The sequence below is a fragment of the Bubalus kerabau genome, chromosome 1, assembly GCF_029407905.1.
Source record: "Bubalus kerabau isolate K-KA32 ecotype Philippines breed swamp buffalo chromosome 1, PCC_UOA_SB_1v2, whole genome shotgun sequence".
Classification (NCBI taxonomy): domain Eukaryota; kingdom Metazoa; phylum Chordata; class Mammalia; order Artiodactyla; family Bovidae; genus Bubalus; species Bubalus kerabau.
In genome coordinates, this window is record NC_073624.1 from 10,718,730 (window position 1) to 10,734,147 (window position 15,418).

Sequence of the window (15,418 nt, forward strand, 5' to 3'; positions counted from 1 at the left end):
TGGCTGTGTGCTGGGCCTGTTCTGAGTGGCTGCTCGGTGGGGGCGGCACACTCAGTCCTCATGGCACCCCTGTCTCCTGCACGAGGACCCTGAGGCGGAGAGCTCAGCGATGGCCCCGTTGGGAACAGTGGGCTCAGCTTCAAACTCAGGCGTTCGGGTCCACAGCTGTGCTGTCACTGACCAGTCAAAGGCGACTGACTGGGGTGGACTCACCTCCTTTCTGGTGGCCACCCTTTCTCTCTTCCAACCATCCCTGCACTGTTCCACATTGTCCTTCTCTTCACTTTTGCATTATCTGCTTGAAGTGGTCTATGAGAGGTGCATTTAGATTAAACTGACGTATTCTGTCAAAACGGGCAGAGTTGGAGGAGATAACTTTGAAGCATCCAGAGAGGAACACCTGTGGGTGCCCCAGAAGGTACACTTAGCACAGTGTAGGGTCTTCAGGGACCTCGGGCTGGGCCATGGGATCTGGAAAGAGTGTTGATTACAAGTCTGCTCCCTGAAAAGCTCAGGAAACCTGTCCCCTTCCCTCCTGTACTTTTCTGCCTAGCGTGGGTTTCTGATTCCTAAAACCAAGAACTCACGCAAACCCTATCATTGTCCTAGCTCAACTACTTTATGGATGATTTTTATTTTATTCTGTTTTTAAACAAACTAGTGTGGGATCCTAACCACTGTTTGGAACAGAACCTTTTACCCAGTTTGGTCATGCCTGGTCAGAGTCATTTGTTTCCCTATGAAAAACGAATAGGAAGTATTTGAACTCGTGACATGGACCTGTTTCAGTTTGTTTCCAAAGCAGAGAGGCTCGTCTCAAAACCAGACTTGCATAGGTAGGGGAAAAAACAACCTTCTGCCTTTGGCATTTTAAGCACCTTTCAGTTCAGTTCAGTTCAGTCGCTCAGTCGTGTCCGACTCTTTGCAACCCCACGAATCGCAGCACGCCAGGCTTCCCTGTCCATTACCAACTCCCAGAGTTCACTCAGACTCACGTCCATCGAGTCAGTGATGCCATCCATACCATAAGCAATTATATAGGATCAGCTATCACCCAGTGAGTCTTATTGTGGGCCAGACACTGCCGAGCACCTGTGAGCACACACCACTTCTAGTCTCCTGCTTCCCATTCGGGAAACTTCCAGAGAGGCCGAGGTCCAGAACCGTAGATACTCTGCAGAGGCCGGATGACTGCAGATCCTGTGCATTTAATCACCTTGCTGTGAGGTGATGTGTGGAGGGAGCAAAAAGAAGAGGAAGCAAGGAAGAAAAGGACAGTAAAGGGCAGGGGAGAGAGATTGGTGAGATGGCAGCATGGCTGGGCCTCCAGGGCTCACTGGACTCGGTGTGCCTCAGTGGGCTGAGCAGACCCAGAGATGCTGCCGCCTGGACCACCCTCAGGGAGCCTGGGGACAGAGGGCCCAGAATCTGAGAGCTTTGACTTCATGCTGGGGCTTCTTCTTAGCATGTGATTATGGAGCAACTACTGTATGTAAGGTGAGTGCTGGACAATAAGATGCTGTTTGCCTGCAAGCAGCCTGGAGCAGGGGTGGGGGTGGGGGTGAGGGTGTGGGTGGGGAGAGTAGGCACAGATGCGGAAGACTATAACGTGTTGTGATTCACGACTCCACTGGCCAGAGAGCCCTGAACATGGAGTGGTAAGAAAATTTATATTGTCAGGCAAAGTATTTTTTTATCCATTTGGTTTTGTTAATTTTGTGCAGGTAAGATTGAGAATTTCTAGAATTTACCCCCATGGCTATTGTTTCAGTAATGTTTGTATATTTGCAAACAGAGGATCTCTTTGCCTCTGCTCTCTGAGGTCCAAGTAGGCAGCTTGGTTGCAGGAAAGGCCAGGCCCACCTCCTCTTCCTGCCGGCTGCCCTTCAGCTCAATGCCACTGCCATTTGTGGCCTGTGCTGCTTGCATTGGAGGTGCCAGGCTCCAGGCTGCCATTTCCCTGGTGCTCTGATGGGTGGGAGCAAACCTGAGCAGGAGGCGCTTAACCAATGCTTTGGGAATTAGATCAGGCCACGTTATCGAACCTCGGAACTCCATGGTCACCTTGTGCTGGTACCCGCCAGCTCTCCCACTTCTTCCTTGAGTATCTCTTTGTCATATGCTGTATTTGGAAGCTGATCTATCATGGAAAAGGCCTGTTAGAACTTCTTGCTGGATATGCTCAGTGAGATACGGTTTTTGCTTATGTTTAACCTTTTATTTAATAAGACCTTTGGATCATGTATCAGAAATGTATCAGATAGAAATTGCTGCCTCTCCTGGAAATGGTTAAGCATCTTCCCCTTTGCTCCCTGCTGTGTTACTTGAGTTGGCTCCATTTGGTAATAACATTTAGGACCCTTTCACATGTTGCTAATGAAACTCCCTGTGTCCAGGACCAGTGACCTCAGAGAAGGGTCCATTAGCTTAAAAATATCCTTGCTTCAAGCAAACTTGGTGTATGAAAATGTGGAGTGACCTCCAAAGTATAATTGTGTGTGTCTGTATTTCTTGAATTCTCCATAGGCTAGGAGTTTTGCAACTGAATCCCTTCTTGAGAAATTCAGAACTTTGCTTTTCTGTATCAGCTTCTCCTGATGAGTCTCCTCTTCCACTCTTGGTGGAAGTGGCTCCCCGTCATCTTTACCTGCCTTGCCCTCTCCATGCCCCACATAGGTGCAGCCTCAGAGCTGTACTCGGTCCTGGGCCCTGCCTCTGCGGGCCTCCAGGCGCTGTCCTGGCTGTGGTCAAGGTGTGTCCTGGCAGCGCCTGGCCGGCCAGCCTCTCCCCATGCAGAATTCATTGGCACCCCGGGGCCATGGACCGTCTACCCCTGTGCTACCTCCCTCGCTCTGGATGCAGTTGCTCTCCTGTGCTTGTTTCCAGGCTGCTTCTGCAGGCTTTTATGAAGCCCAGATGCGTGGGCATAGGTCCAGCCAGGCAGGAAAACCCAGGGTAGGGTAGAGGTTATTCCCTGGTAGGACATAAAGGACGGTAAGGGGTTTGGCTTAAAACCTTGCTTGTGTTGAGGTATGGGAAAGGTGGGAAGGGAACTAATTTATCAGGAGTGTGCTTTATCAGTACACTTTATGACAAGACGTCCTTTAGGCCTTCCAAGAGTCTTTCATATATGATGCCCACCCAACCAACTGGTTAGGAACCATGAGGCTCAGTGAGGTTAGGTGGCTTGCCTGAGATCTCTTAGCTGGTGAAGGATGGTGCCAGATTAAATTAAAACCCAGAATGTGGGATTGAGTCTCTGTTTTTTTGGTTTGTGCCTGTGCTTCATGATCTTCTAGCTCCGCTTCGTTACATCTAGGTTTCATGGATTGCCTGAATAATCTTACCTGAGAAAGAAATCCAAAGGAAGAGGAAAAGAAAGGAGTGACATTTTCCTGGATTCCATGTCTCTGTAAAGGAAAAAATGTTGCCACCATTCCAGTTCTACAAGGATCAAGGCATTAGTCACTGCAGTTGCCCCCGGACAGTGCAGCTTGAGAGGAATTCACAGTGGAGAAAAACCAGCATTCTGTGCTTTGGGCATGCTGAGCCCTGGATAGTGAAGATAGCTTGGATACTGAGGGAGAATTTCAGTGAGCCCAGATTCCTGCATCTTCTTGTACGTAGAAAAGCACTAAAATCATTAACTTGAGATGTCTGTTCTTTGTGAGTAGTAGTAATCTCTTTATACTTGACTACATGTTTTTCTCAGCAAAAACATTCATACGTATCCTGGCTCCTTCCTTTCTCCTTTGGAGCAGTCCCTCTGAGCTATCTGAGAGGCTGTCCCCTGGGCTACAGTCCTCAGAAAGGTTCCCAGGTGAACGTGACACACACCCTCTCTCTCACAAACACACTCTCTCTCACACACATGACTTCTCTCTCCACATACACTCTCTCGCACACATACTTGCACACACATATCTTCTCTCTCATACACACACACACACACACACACACCTCTTTTTCTGTCATATACACCCTCTCTCTCACATACTCTCACACACACTATACCTCACACACATACCTTCTCTCTCCATACACACATATACACTCTCATACACACACTCCTTTTTCTCTCATATACACTCTTTCTCACACACACTCTTACACACATACCTTCTCTCTCACACACACTTGTACACATACCCTCTCTCACATACGTATCTTCTCTCTCACACACACACACCTTTCTCTTACACACACACACACTCCCTTTCTGTCTCATTACATCCTCTCACACACATACTATCTCTCACACACATACCTTCTCTCTCACACAAACTCTTGCGCACACACACACCCCTTTCTCTTACATACTCTCTCTCACACACACACACCCTTTCTGTCTCATTACACCCTCTCACACACTATCTCTCACACACATACCTTCTCTCTCACACAAACTCGCACACATACTCTCTCGCACACACACACACCCCTTTCTTTCTTTTATACACCCTGTCTCTCACACACAATCTCTCATACTCATACCTACTCTCTCACACACACATACACCCTCTCTCACACATCCTCTCTCTCTGCCACACACTATCTCTCTCATTCACACTCACACACACACCCTCTCAGAGACACCCCCCCCCCCCATCACACACACACCCTCTTTCTCTCTGTCTCTCACACACACCCCCTCCAAAATGTATAGCAGTAAGGAGCTTGAACTCTGGAACTCCTTGTGCATCATGTACTAGGGTATGTGGCCTTGTATGTGTGTTTTAACCCCCTTGGGCCTCGGCGTCTCCGTCTGTGCGATGACATGGCAGTCGTCAGTGCTTGGTGCGGCTGTGAGCACTGAGAATCCTGCCGACACTTGGTAAGCCGCCATGAACGCCACGCGTGGAGCTGGTGCTGCGGCTGACTGAAGGGGCCGTCTCGGGTGAGGCTGGCTGGCCCCGCACTTACCCATGTGAAGCACCCAGATGCCACCCAGCCGCACTCTCAGTCTCAATGCCCCCTGCTGCATCCTTGGTTCTGCCTTGCTTTTCCTGTTAGCATCTCTTTGGACTTCCTGGAGTAATTTGTTCATGACTTTGTCATCTGCTGGGCCCCTTCTCTGCATGTTGTCCTGCACTGGGTACCAGGCAGGGCCCAAGTTCCAGGGGCATTCGACGTCCCTGCTTCAGAAGAGACAGCTGGGTGAAGGGAGAAGAACGGCAGTGAGATGCCAGTCAGCACAGGCAGACACCTCCGGCCTTTGGGGAGGATGAGCACAGGCACTTGCCATTGAGCTCTTATGTGCACAGCGCTGGTGTAGACACTTCGCACGCCTCCTCAGCCCTGCATTCCAGATGCTGCTCTCGCCCTGCTCCTCAGATGAAGACGGATACCCGGAGTCTTGGCCAAGGGCACACAAATGAGGGGAGGCTGGCATTTGGACCCTCGTCTGCTGACGCGTGGGCCTGTGTGGGCTGCGTCTCAGCCCCCGTGCGGTGCAGGGGTGCCTGGAACGAGAGACAATGTGGTGCACCTGGGGCTCGGCAGCGAGGAGGCCCGCCTGGCAGAGTCGGAGCTGAGCTCAGTGTGTATGGGCCTCGGAGCCCTGTTTGGTTTGGGTGTTGGGAGATGAGTGAGACGTTCCTCGCCCTCTGGAATCTTCTGTAGCTGTGGAGACAGACACACAAATAGATGCTTGCAGTGTAGTGTGGTGGGAACTGTGATGAGGGTAAGTATAGGGTGCTGGGGAGCAGAGGAGAGGAAACTGGGAGATGCTCTTTCCCAGGGTCTTAAGAGGCAAGTTAACGGTGAGTGTGCCATTGAAGGCAATAAGAATTTTCTTTTGTTTGTTCCTTTTTTTAAAAAATTTTTGTTGGCATATAGTTGACTTACGATGCTGTGAGTCAGTTACACACATACATATATCCACTTTTTTATTTTAGATTGTTTTCCCATTAGGCCATTACAGAGTACTCAGTAGAGTTCCTGTGCTATATATAGTAAGTCCTTATTTAGTTATCTATTTTATATATATTAACGTGTGTATGTCAATCCTGATCTCCCTTTTATCCCTCCATACCTTCCCCCTGGTAACCATAAGATTGTTTTCTACATCTTTAACTCTGTTTCTTTTTTGTGAATAAGTTCATTTGTACCTGGATTTTTAGATTCCACATATAAGCAATATCAGATGATATTTGTCTTCCTGTGTCTGACTTTACTCAGTATGACAAAGAAGAGTTTTCTGAAAGGCAGAGGACAACATGAGCAAAAAGGCATGGCACTGTGGGCTCTTACTCAAAGCAGGTTTGTTCACCTGGTCTGATGAACGCCAGGAAGCACTGGCATTTATAATCAGTTAGTTCATCGGAGGCTTGTGGACACAGAGCAGCAGCACAGAAGCTGTGTTTTATGTTGATTAACCTGGTGGAGTGGGGCAAGGTGAAAGTTGGCCAAGACCAGCTATTGGAGAAGTTGGCAGGTTTTTCTCTGTAAGGGCCAGAAAGTAAATATTTTCTGTGTCAGTGGGCCATAGAATAGCTGATGCACCACGCGGCTGCTGTTATAGGTAGGAAAGCAGATAATTGGTAAATGAATGGGTGTGGCTGTGTGCCAGTAAAGCTTTTATGCCCCACCCCCCAAGTTTGAGTTCACATGTCACAAAATAGTTATCTGTCGATTTTTTCTCCAACCATTAAAAAAAATGTAAAAGTCCTTCACTTGCAGGTTGGATTTGGCCCACAGGTCATGATAATATGTGAATGACCAACTAGAACAGGATGTTGGCGATGGAGATAGGCAGGGACTTGATGCCAGAGACATTTTGGAAAGGAGACCCTGATTAGATGGAGGAGATAGGGAGGGGGAGACACCCAGGTAGCACTGTAGTGTCAGGTTTTGTGTCTTCCCAGCCCCTCTTCTGGTAAAGCTGGTCTTACTTTCCATGCGCCCTGCTGGCTTCCCTCGTGGCTCAGATGGTGAAGCATCTGCCTTTAATGCAGGTTCCATCCCTGGGTCGGGAAGATCCCCTGGGGAAGGAAATGGCAACCCACTCCAGCATTCTTGCCCAGAGAATCCCATGGTCGGAGGAGCCTGATAGGTTACAATCCATGGGGTTGCAAAGAGTCAGACACGACTAAGAGACGTCACTTTTTCCATGCGCCAAAAATATGGCTTGATTCTGGAGAAAAACCGGAGACAGCGAGCCCTCGTGCTGTCAGCACCGAGTTGCTCTAACGCCTCCACGTAAAGTCACTGTGCCGCACGCCTGCGCTTTCTGGGCCTCACTGGGTGGGTGTGCCCACCTGTTTGTCGGGGCACAGGAAAAGTGTAGCTTTTGGATAACGTGATGTAATTTCAGACTACAGAGAAGTGGCCAGAACAGTACTGGCAGCTGCTTTGTATCTGTTCCCTAATCTGTTAATTAGATTTTATTACTTACCCTTTGTCCCGTTTGCTGTGTCATTCTCCCTCTGCTGACCTGGGTTCCCATCCCAGCTGTGCCGTTAGTGGCTGTGGAGTCCTGGACCTGTGTCTTCGTCCTCTAGGTCTCAGACTTTCAGCTCCCTGGTAGAGCCCTTGGTAGGACTGGATGAATAATACACACTGAGTGCCAAACGTGCTATCGCCTGGCTGGCAGCAGATGGTCGGGGAGTGTTAGTTCCTTTCCTTCCTCAGTCCCCCTGGAAGCAGTGAGTCAGTGAAGGAAGCAGTCGGCAGGGAGGAGCAGGGGAAATCCTGAGTCCAGGTGTAGAGAGGGACAAAAACAAGACATCAGAGATGTGACCGTGAGAAGGAGCTCTTATCATCAAACTTTGACACTAAGATGAGGGTTTAGGGTTTGTTTTTTTTTTTTTTGTAACCTTATTTTTTTTTTTTTTTTTTTTTTGTAACCTTATGTTGATATAATTTCAGAAAAGGCAAGAATGGTACAAGGAGCTCTTGTTCCAGAAGCACCCATTGTCTTTTGTCCCATTTGCTTTTTCATATTTTTTCCTTCTCTTTTTATAAACTAGGGACATCAAGCCCTAAATACTTGAGTGTTTGTTTCGTAGGAACAGAGATACTCTCTCAGATTGTGATAGGGAGCCTGAGGTTCTGAAATAGGGATGTGGCATGGTGTGAAGATACTTGGGGAGGATGGGCTGAAGGCCAGGGCCCCGTGGGTAGGCAGTTTGGAATAATTTTCACTGCAGGGTGATGAGAGCAAACTGACCAGAAACGGGAGGGATCAGACCCAGGAGACTCAGGACGGGGAGGGACCGTGCTGCTTTCTGGGAGGAGAGCAGCACACGTAGCTGAAAAAGTGCATTCAGCTGTAGTTTATACTTGGGAAAATGAAATGGCTCTCTCCCCTTTTATTCACAGTACAGTCTGTGGAAGGCAAGGCCCACTAGCTGCTGGCTGGTGGGGCTGGGGTCTGTCTGCTGCGTCTTTGGAGGAACAGTTCTTCAGGCTTTGTCATGAAGCTGGTCGGTAGAGAGGAGGGTTCAGGTTAGGGTGTGGGTGAAGTCTGATGGAGACCAAGGAGTCCTTAGTGACAGGCAGGTGGTGGTAAGCGGGGAGGATGGGGGGCCAAAACCACTCTTGGGAAGGCAGCTGGGCAGGACCCACAGGGAACCGGGCAGAGACATGCAGACCAGAGACAGTTGAGAGGGAGGGAGAGGACCAAACTGAGCTCCAGGAACCTGGATCAGTGGGTGCTTGTTTGGCTCTGTTTTTTCCAGTGTGAGAGCCAGAACTTTAAGAGAGCTTTAAGGAATGCCCTGTGAACAGTGCCACCCAGGATGCTAAACCAGGTCAGATTGAGGGGTTTAAAATTAGCCTCCCACTGCTGAGTGTGTTCTGAAAGGAATACCTCAGGGAGAATAAATGTATCGAAAAAGGTGTCATAGATTTGAGCTTATGTGAAAAAGTGTACTCATTCAGTCATGTCTGACCCTTTGCGACTCCACGGACTGCAGCGCACGAGTCTCCTCTGTCCATGGAGTTCTCCAGCAGGAATATTGGAGTGGGTAGCCATTCCCTTCTCCAGGGGATCTTTCTGACTCAGGGATCGAACCCTTATAATAAGGGTTAAAAGATCCGCCCCCTGCCCTTTGTGAAAGTGTGTTAGAGGGAAGATTGTGCTGGTCTCTCTGGCTTTCAAAATTCCCAGCTCTAGGAAAACCTTGTCATAGGAAAGTCTTGATTCTCTCTGGAGTCTTAGGGGTGAAGTCACCGCAGGATTATACTTTGTTTCCACAGACATGCATGAGCATCTTTTGTGTACTAAACACCAGGAGTGTAGGAGTGAACCATGGCCTGCCAGAGCTTGCTCATACCTTGTGGTTAAATTTTCAGAAATTTTGCAAGTTGGTTGTTAAATACAGCTGTTGTTAAAAATTAATTTTATAAGCTTAAAGTTAAATAAATTGTATTGGAAACAAGGATAATATATTCTCAAAGTTCATTCCTTCCTCATTATTTTAGCGTGAACTATGCTCTCAGGACTCTTGCCCACATATGGTGGAAATAGTGTATAATTATGAACTATGGTACATCTCCTCCCAGCTCTGTATTCAGAGGTGTCAAGTCCAGAGCTTGAACTTGGCCATGGTGGGTGTATTTATACCATAGAAACCAACAGACTGTACACATTGGGGCTTGATTTGTTGTTTTGTTCATTGTCTAAGAAAGTGATGGAAAAATGTTAACATTTTGCATATTTAAACTTAAAAATGTTTTGTGTCCATATCCAGTATATTGTGAATAGCACAAAAAAATTGAGGAAATAATTCTTTTAGTATTTGAAAAGCTAGGGTCCAGTTCAGAGAGAAGTTGCTTATGTCATGTTTGATACAGCTTTTTTTTTTGCTATTAAGCGCAGCACATAGGAGCCTAGTTCCCCAACCAGGGCGAAATTGCCCCCTGCAGAGGAAGCACGAAGTCTTCACCACTGGACTGCCAGGGGAGTCCTGATATATATCTTTCTTGTCCCGTTTTCTTTTACTCCTTAAGGTAAATGATGATAACCAACATTGACTTATTTATCAGTTGAATCTATGGATTGGCCGTCAGTTCACTTCAGTTCAGTTCAGTCACTCAGTTGCGTCCGACTCTTTGCAACCCCATGGGCTGCAGCATGCCAGGCTTCCCTGTCTATCACCAACTCCTGGAGCCTGCTCAAACTCTTGGCCTTTGAGTCGGTGATGCCTTCCAACCATCTTATCTCTGTCGTCCCCTTCTCCTGCCTTCAATCTTTCCCAGCATCAGGGTCTTTTCCAATGAGTCAGTTCTTTGCATCAGGTGGCCAAAGTACTGGAGCTTCAGCATCAGTTCTTCCAATGAATATTCAGGATTGACTTTAGGATTGACTGGCTTGATCTCCTTGCAGTCCAAGGGACTCTCAAGAGTCTTCTCCAACACCATAGTTCAAAAGCATCAGTTCTTCAGCACTCAGCTTTCTTTATGGTCCAACTCTCACATCCGTACATGATTATTGGAAAAACCATAGCTTTGACTAGATGGACCTTTGTCGGTAAAGTAATGTTTCTGCTTTTTAATATGCTGTGTAGGTTGGTCATAGCTTTTCTTCCAAGGAGCAAGTGTCTTTTAATTTCATGGCTGCAGTCACCATATGCAGTGATTTTGGAGCCCAATAAAATAAAGTCTGTCACTGTTTCCCTTGTTTCCCCATCTATTTTCCATGAAGTGATGGGACTGGATGCCATGATCTTTGTTTTTTGAATGTTGCGTTTTAAGCCAGCTTTTTCACTCTCCTCTTTCACTTTCATCAAGAGGCTGTTTAGTTCCTTTTCGCTTTCTGCCATAAGGACCTTTCTGTGGATTGGCCATAGATATGAATTAAACAAACAAACAAACAAACAAAAACTTTGAGAATCAGTTGACTATATGGACTAAAGAGCATTATGTATTTTATACTTTATTACTTATTACTATGGGCTTCCCTGTGGCTCCGTCAGTAAAGAGTCTGCCTGCAATGTGGGAGACCCGGGTTCAACCCCCTGGGTCAGGAAGATCCCCTGGAGAAGGAAATGGCAACCCACTCCAGTATTCTTGCCTGGAGAATCCCATGGACAGAGGAGCCTGGCAGGCTACAGTCCATGGGGTCACAAGAGTCGGACACGACTTAGTGACTAAACCACCACCACCACTTCTTACTATATATGTATTACTATTATATATTTTGTACTCTATTACTTATTACCATATATTTATTAATATTATGTATTTTATTGCTATTATATGTTATACAACTTTATATCAGTAAATTTTAGAATAAATGTACGTGCATATAAATAACACAAAAATGGTTTAGAGAATAGGTTGTTAGGCATTTACCCGCACAACACCATAGTGAGTTAAACACTGCTTTCACGGAGTTCACAGTTTAGTACAGACGAGCCATAAATCACAGACATGCTTAAGTGTGCAAAGGGCCTGGAGGAAGGCCCAGGGCAGGGCCTGGGAAACTGTGACGAGGTGCTCAGTCTGGCCAGAGCTGTAGGCTGGGGAGTGGAGGGGCCTGACCAGAGGGGCCAGCTGCTGTGGAGCCAGGGAGGACTGTGAGGGCTTAGGGGGTGCTCAATGATGGGAAGGAAGCAGGCAGGGCTTTTGGAAAGAAAGGTGGGCGTGGACCAGGTGGCCGCCTGCTGTAGGTCATGTGAAGGTCGTGTTAGCAGTCAAGGATCCTGCTTTTAGGCCAATTGGACGCTTAGCTGCTACAGGCATGTAAACGTGACTCCCTGTTTGGCTTTAGAAAATAGGTATTAATAATGTTTTTGTGAAGTTGATACTTAAATTTAACACGTACAAATTATCTATTTCCTGTGTGCAAGACTTTGTGCTAACGGTTTTCAAGGAGACATAAATTGTTAACGTTGTCCTTGTCCATTAGGAATGTGTTCTATGGGAATGTGTTATATGGTAGGAGAGCCAGATATATGTACAGTGAACTGTAACATAAGGTGACTTTGAACAAGTGCTGTGCAGAAAGCAGTTCATTCTTGTTGTGGAGCAGGAATGCCATATAGACAAAGCTGGGAAGTAGTTTTCAGTAATCTGCTTGGGGAACCCTGGAAGAGTGTCCCTGCATTTGACCAAAAGCCCTTACTGTCTTTATTTCCTGATTTATCCCCATTGTCTAGGGATAAATGCCCTGAAGTCTTTGATTATTTCATGAATGCTGATTCTGCTTGTATAACCAGACTGCTGGGGGTGTGGGGATGGGGGTGGGGGCTCTTCCTCGTGGTACCTGACCAATAGCTCATGTGCTTTCAAAGATATATATATATTCTATATTCACCAGTAAGGCATCCTAGATTTAGGGGTTTAGAAGAGACTTTGGACAGAAACTATCAGCCTGATGTTTAGGGGTGTGCTGGGCTGGGAGAAGGAGCTGGAGCAGACTCGCTGTCTCCCCTAAGCTGAGGCTGGCTCACAGAGGTCCCTCAGTATGGTGGCAGAATTCCTCTAATGAAATCTTCGGTGAAAAGACTCAGCGCTCCTGTTCTCTTTATTTTAACATTTGCTTAGTACCTACTGTGTGCCAGAGCCTGTGTTACTTGTGAGAATACAAGGACACAAAAGACACGGTACTGCTCAAAGCCGTTTTATTATGTAAGTCACGTACCACAGAGTTCATTCATTTAAAGTGTGAGTTCACTGGTTTTAAGTATATCCGCAGAGTTGTACAACCATCACTACAGTTAATTTTAGAACATGTCTATCATCCCGTAAAGAAACTCTGTACCCATGGCAGTAACTCTCTTCTCTCCAGTCTCTCTCCTCTGAGCCATAGGCAATCACTAGGCTACTTTCTGTCTCTCTAGATTTGTTATTGTGGACATTTCATATAAATGAAGTCATACAATATGTGGTTTTCTGTGACTAGATTTTTTTCACTCAGCATCATGTTTCAGAGTTCATCCATGTTGTAGCCTGTATCAGAATTTCATTTCCTCTTATGGCCAGATAATATTCCATTTTATGGATATACTGCATTTTCCTTGGAGAAGGCAATGGCACCCCACTCCAGTACTCTTGCCTGGAAAATCCCATGAGCGGAGGAGCCTGGTGGGCTGCAGTCTGTGGGGTTGCGAAGAGTCAGACACGACTGAGTGACTTCACTTTCACTTTTCACTTTCATGCATTGGATAAGGAAATGGCAACCCACTCCAGTGTTCTTGCCTGGAGAATCCCAGGGACGGGGGAGCCTGGTGGGCTGCCGTCTATGGGGTCGCACAGAGTCGGACACGACTAAAGTGACTTAGCAGCAGCAGCATTTTCCTTATCCATTCAACAGTTGATAGACATTTGGCTTTTGGCTGTTTTGAATAACGTCATGATGAACGTTCATGTACAAGTTTCTGAGTGGGTGTGTGGCTTCACTTCTCTTGTATGTATACATACCTCGGAGTGGAATTGCTGGGTCACGTGATAACTGTGTCTAACATTTTGAGGAGCTGCAGAACTTTTCCAGCGTGGCTACACTGTTTTCCACTCCCAGCCTCATTGTCCGAGGATTCAAGCTCCTTCACATCCTTGCTACCTCTTGCAGTTATCCTTTGGTTCCAGCCGTCCTAGTGGGTGTGAAGGAGTAGGTCAATGTGGTTTTGATGGGCATTTTTGAAATAGTTAATGACGTTGAGCAGCTTTTTGTGTGCTTATGGACCATTTGTGTATCTTCTTTGGAGAAATATCTCTTAAAATCCTTTGCCCGTTAGAAAATTTGGGTTACTTTTTTATTTATCAGGTTGTAAGAGTTCTTTATATATTCTGGATATGAGTTTCTAATGAGATAGATGGTTTGCAAACATTTTATCCTACTCTGTGGGTTGTCCTTTCTTGATAGTTTTGAAGTATAAAAGTTGTTAATTGATGAGTCAAATTTGCAGTCAGTTCTTGAGTAAACTCAAATTTACATGACAAATTTCTATGTGTTTAGGTGTTCCTGTTTTATTTGACAGGTGTCTACAGCTGAGTAGTCTATAACCAGTTTCATAGCCGTTACTAATCAGACTTTCTTCCCATGGACAGAGGAGCCTGGCGTGCTGCAGTCCGTGGGGTCGCAAAGAGTTGGACATGACTGAGTGGCTAAGCATAGCACTTCTTATGTTGGTGACTTTATTTTAGTTTTTAGAAACTTAAAATCTTATGAAAGCAAAGACTAAAGCATACAGGCTCTTCATAGCATTTTATTAATCATGTTGCTGATAAAAACAGCCATAAGCTGATGGCTCTTAAACACAGAGTGGGTACCAGGCTTCTGGGAGCAGCTTAAGGTTGAACACAGTATACTGAAGTTGTATTTAAGCACAAGGCAGGAAAGTAGAGCAGTGTCCCTTCCCATTGTAACCTTAACTCTCTTGTGCTATCTAATGAGATTTTCAGCTCTATTTACTCTAGTGTAAGACATAGAATTTAATAACTAGAGGTGTATCTGGGTTATGTAGATAAGTTACCGTAATGAAAAATGTGAACTGTCTCCTACCCTGATCCTGCAAGATATTTTAGCAGTCCTTCTCCCAGTGTTGCTCAGACAAGACCAAAAAGAAGTAGGCATCTGACTTCCGTGTCAGTGTTGTGTTGGCTGAACCACATGCCCCCTATGGCCTGCAGCAGTAAGGAGTATGTCCCCTGTGAGCAGCCAGCTCAGGAGATGGGCTGTTCCTTGTCCAAGATCACATTCCCAGTCGGTGGGAATGCTGAGGTCTCTTTGGGGAGATATACTTGGGATTACTTGCATATGTGGTATTCCAGTGCCTCATTTGTTCTGTATCCCTTTCTTAATTGGATATTTCCATTTCTAAGTTGGACTAAATGAATGTGGCTTTTTTTTTTCCTTTGCATATAATATGAACAAGTAGGTATAAACCATGTAGCTGGGGCCTGGAGGGAATATGGAGCATAGGAACAGGACTGTGATGGAGAGAAGACCTGGGTAAAGACAGTGGAGAAGGTAGAAGTCCTGTCTGTCCAAATGCAGGACAGTTGTGGGTTTATGAAATAGGGTGGGAATCAAGTGGCTTGTGATGAATCACAAGCTGGAATCGATTTTGCTGGGAGAAATATCAGTAACCTCTGATATGCAGATGATACCACTCTAATGGCAGAAAGTGAAGAGGAACTAAGGAGCCTCTTGATGAGGGTGAAAGAGGAGAGTGAAAAAGCTAGCTGGAAACTCAACATTAAAAAAACTAAGATCATGACATCTGGTCCCATCACTTCATGGCAAATAGAAGGGGGAAAGTGGAAGCTGTGACAGATTTTATTTTCTTGGGCTCCAAAATCACTGCAGACAGTGATTGCAGCCATGAAATTAAAAGATGCTTGCTCCTTGGAAGAAAGCTATGACAAACCTAGGCAGCATACTAAGAAGCAGAGACATCACCTGTTGACAAAGGTCTATATAGGCAAAGTGATGGTTTTTCTGGTAGTGTATGAATGTGAGAGTTGGATC

At 46.2% G+C, this 15,418-nt stretch overlaps 2 protein-coding genes across 22 annotated transcripts in view; both read left to right on the forward strand.

Moving 5' to 3' along the window:
* Nucleotides 1-15,418, forward strand: part of MICAL3 (microtubule associated monooxygenase, calponin and LIM domain containing 3) — a 156,535-nt gene that overhangs the window by 17,752 nt on the left and 123,365 nt on the right. For 5 of the 21 annotated variants that reach the window (XM_055567325.1, XM_055567319.1, XM_055567314.1 and 2 more), the window contains one exon: nucleotides 3,320-3,619. The exons of the other annotated variants lie outside the window; for them this stretch is intronic. The gene's annotated coding sequence lies outside the window, so the exon portion shown is untranslated. The remainder of the gene's footprint in view (nucleotides 1-3,319; nucleotides 3,620-15,418) is intronic. 21 annotated transcript variants of the gene reach the window in all.
* Nucleotides 3,626-12,160, forward strand: LOC129643197 (uncharacterized). Its single transcript, XM_055567457.1, has 2 exons — nucleotides 3,626-5,954; nucleotides 9,819-12,160. The coding sequence occupies exon 1, from the start codon at nucleotides 3,700-3,702 to the stop codon at nucleotides 4,738-4,740; it is 1,041 nt and encodes a 346-aa protein (XP_055423432.1). The 5' UTR covers nucleotides 3,626-3,699; the 3' UTR covers nucleotides 4,741-5,954; nucleotides 9,819-12,160.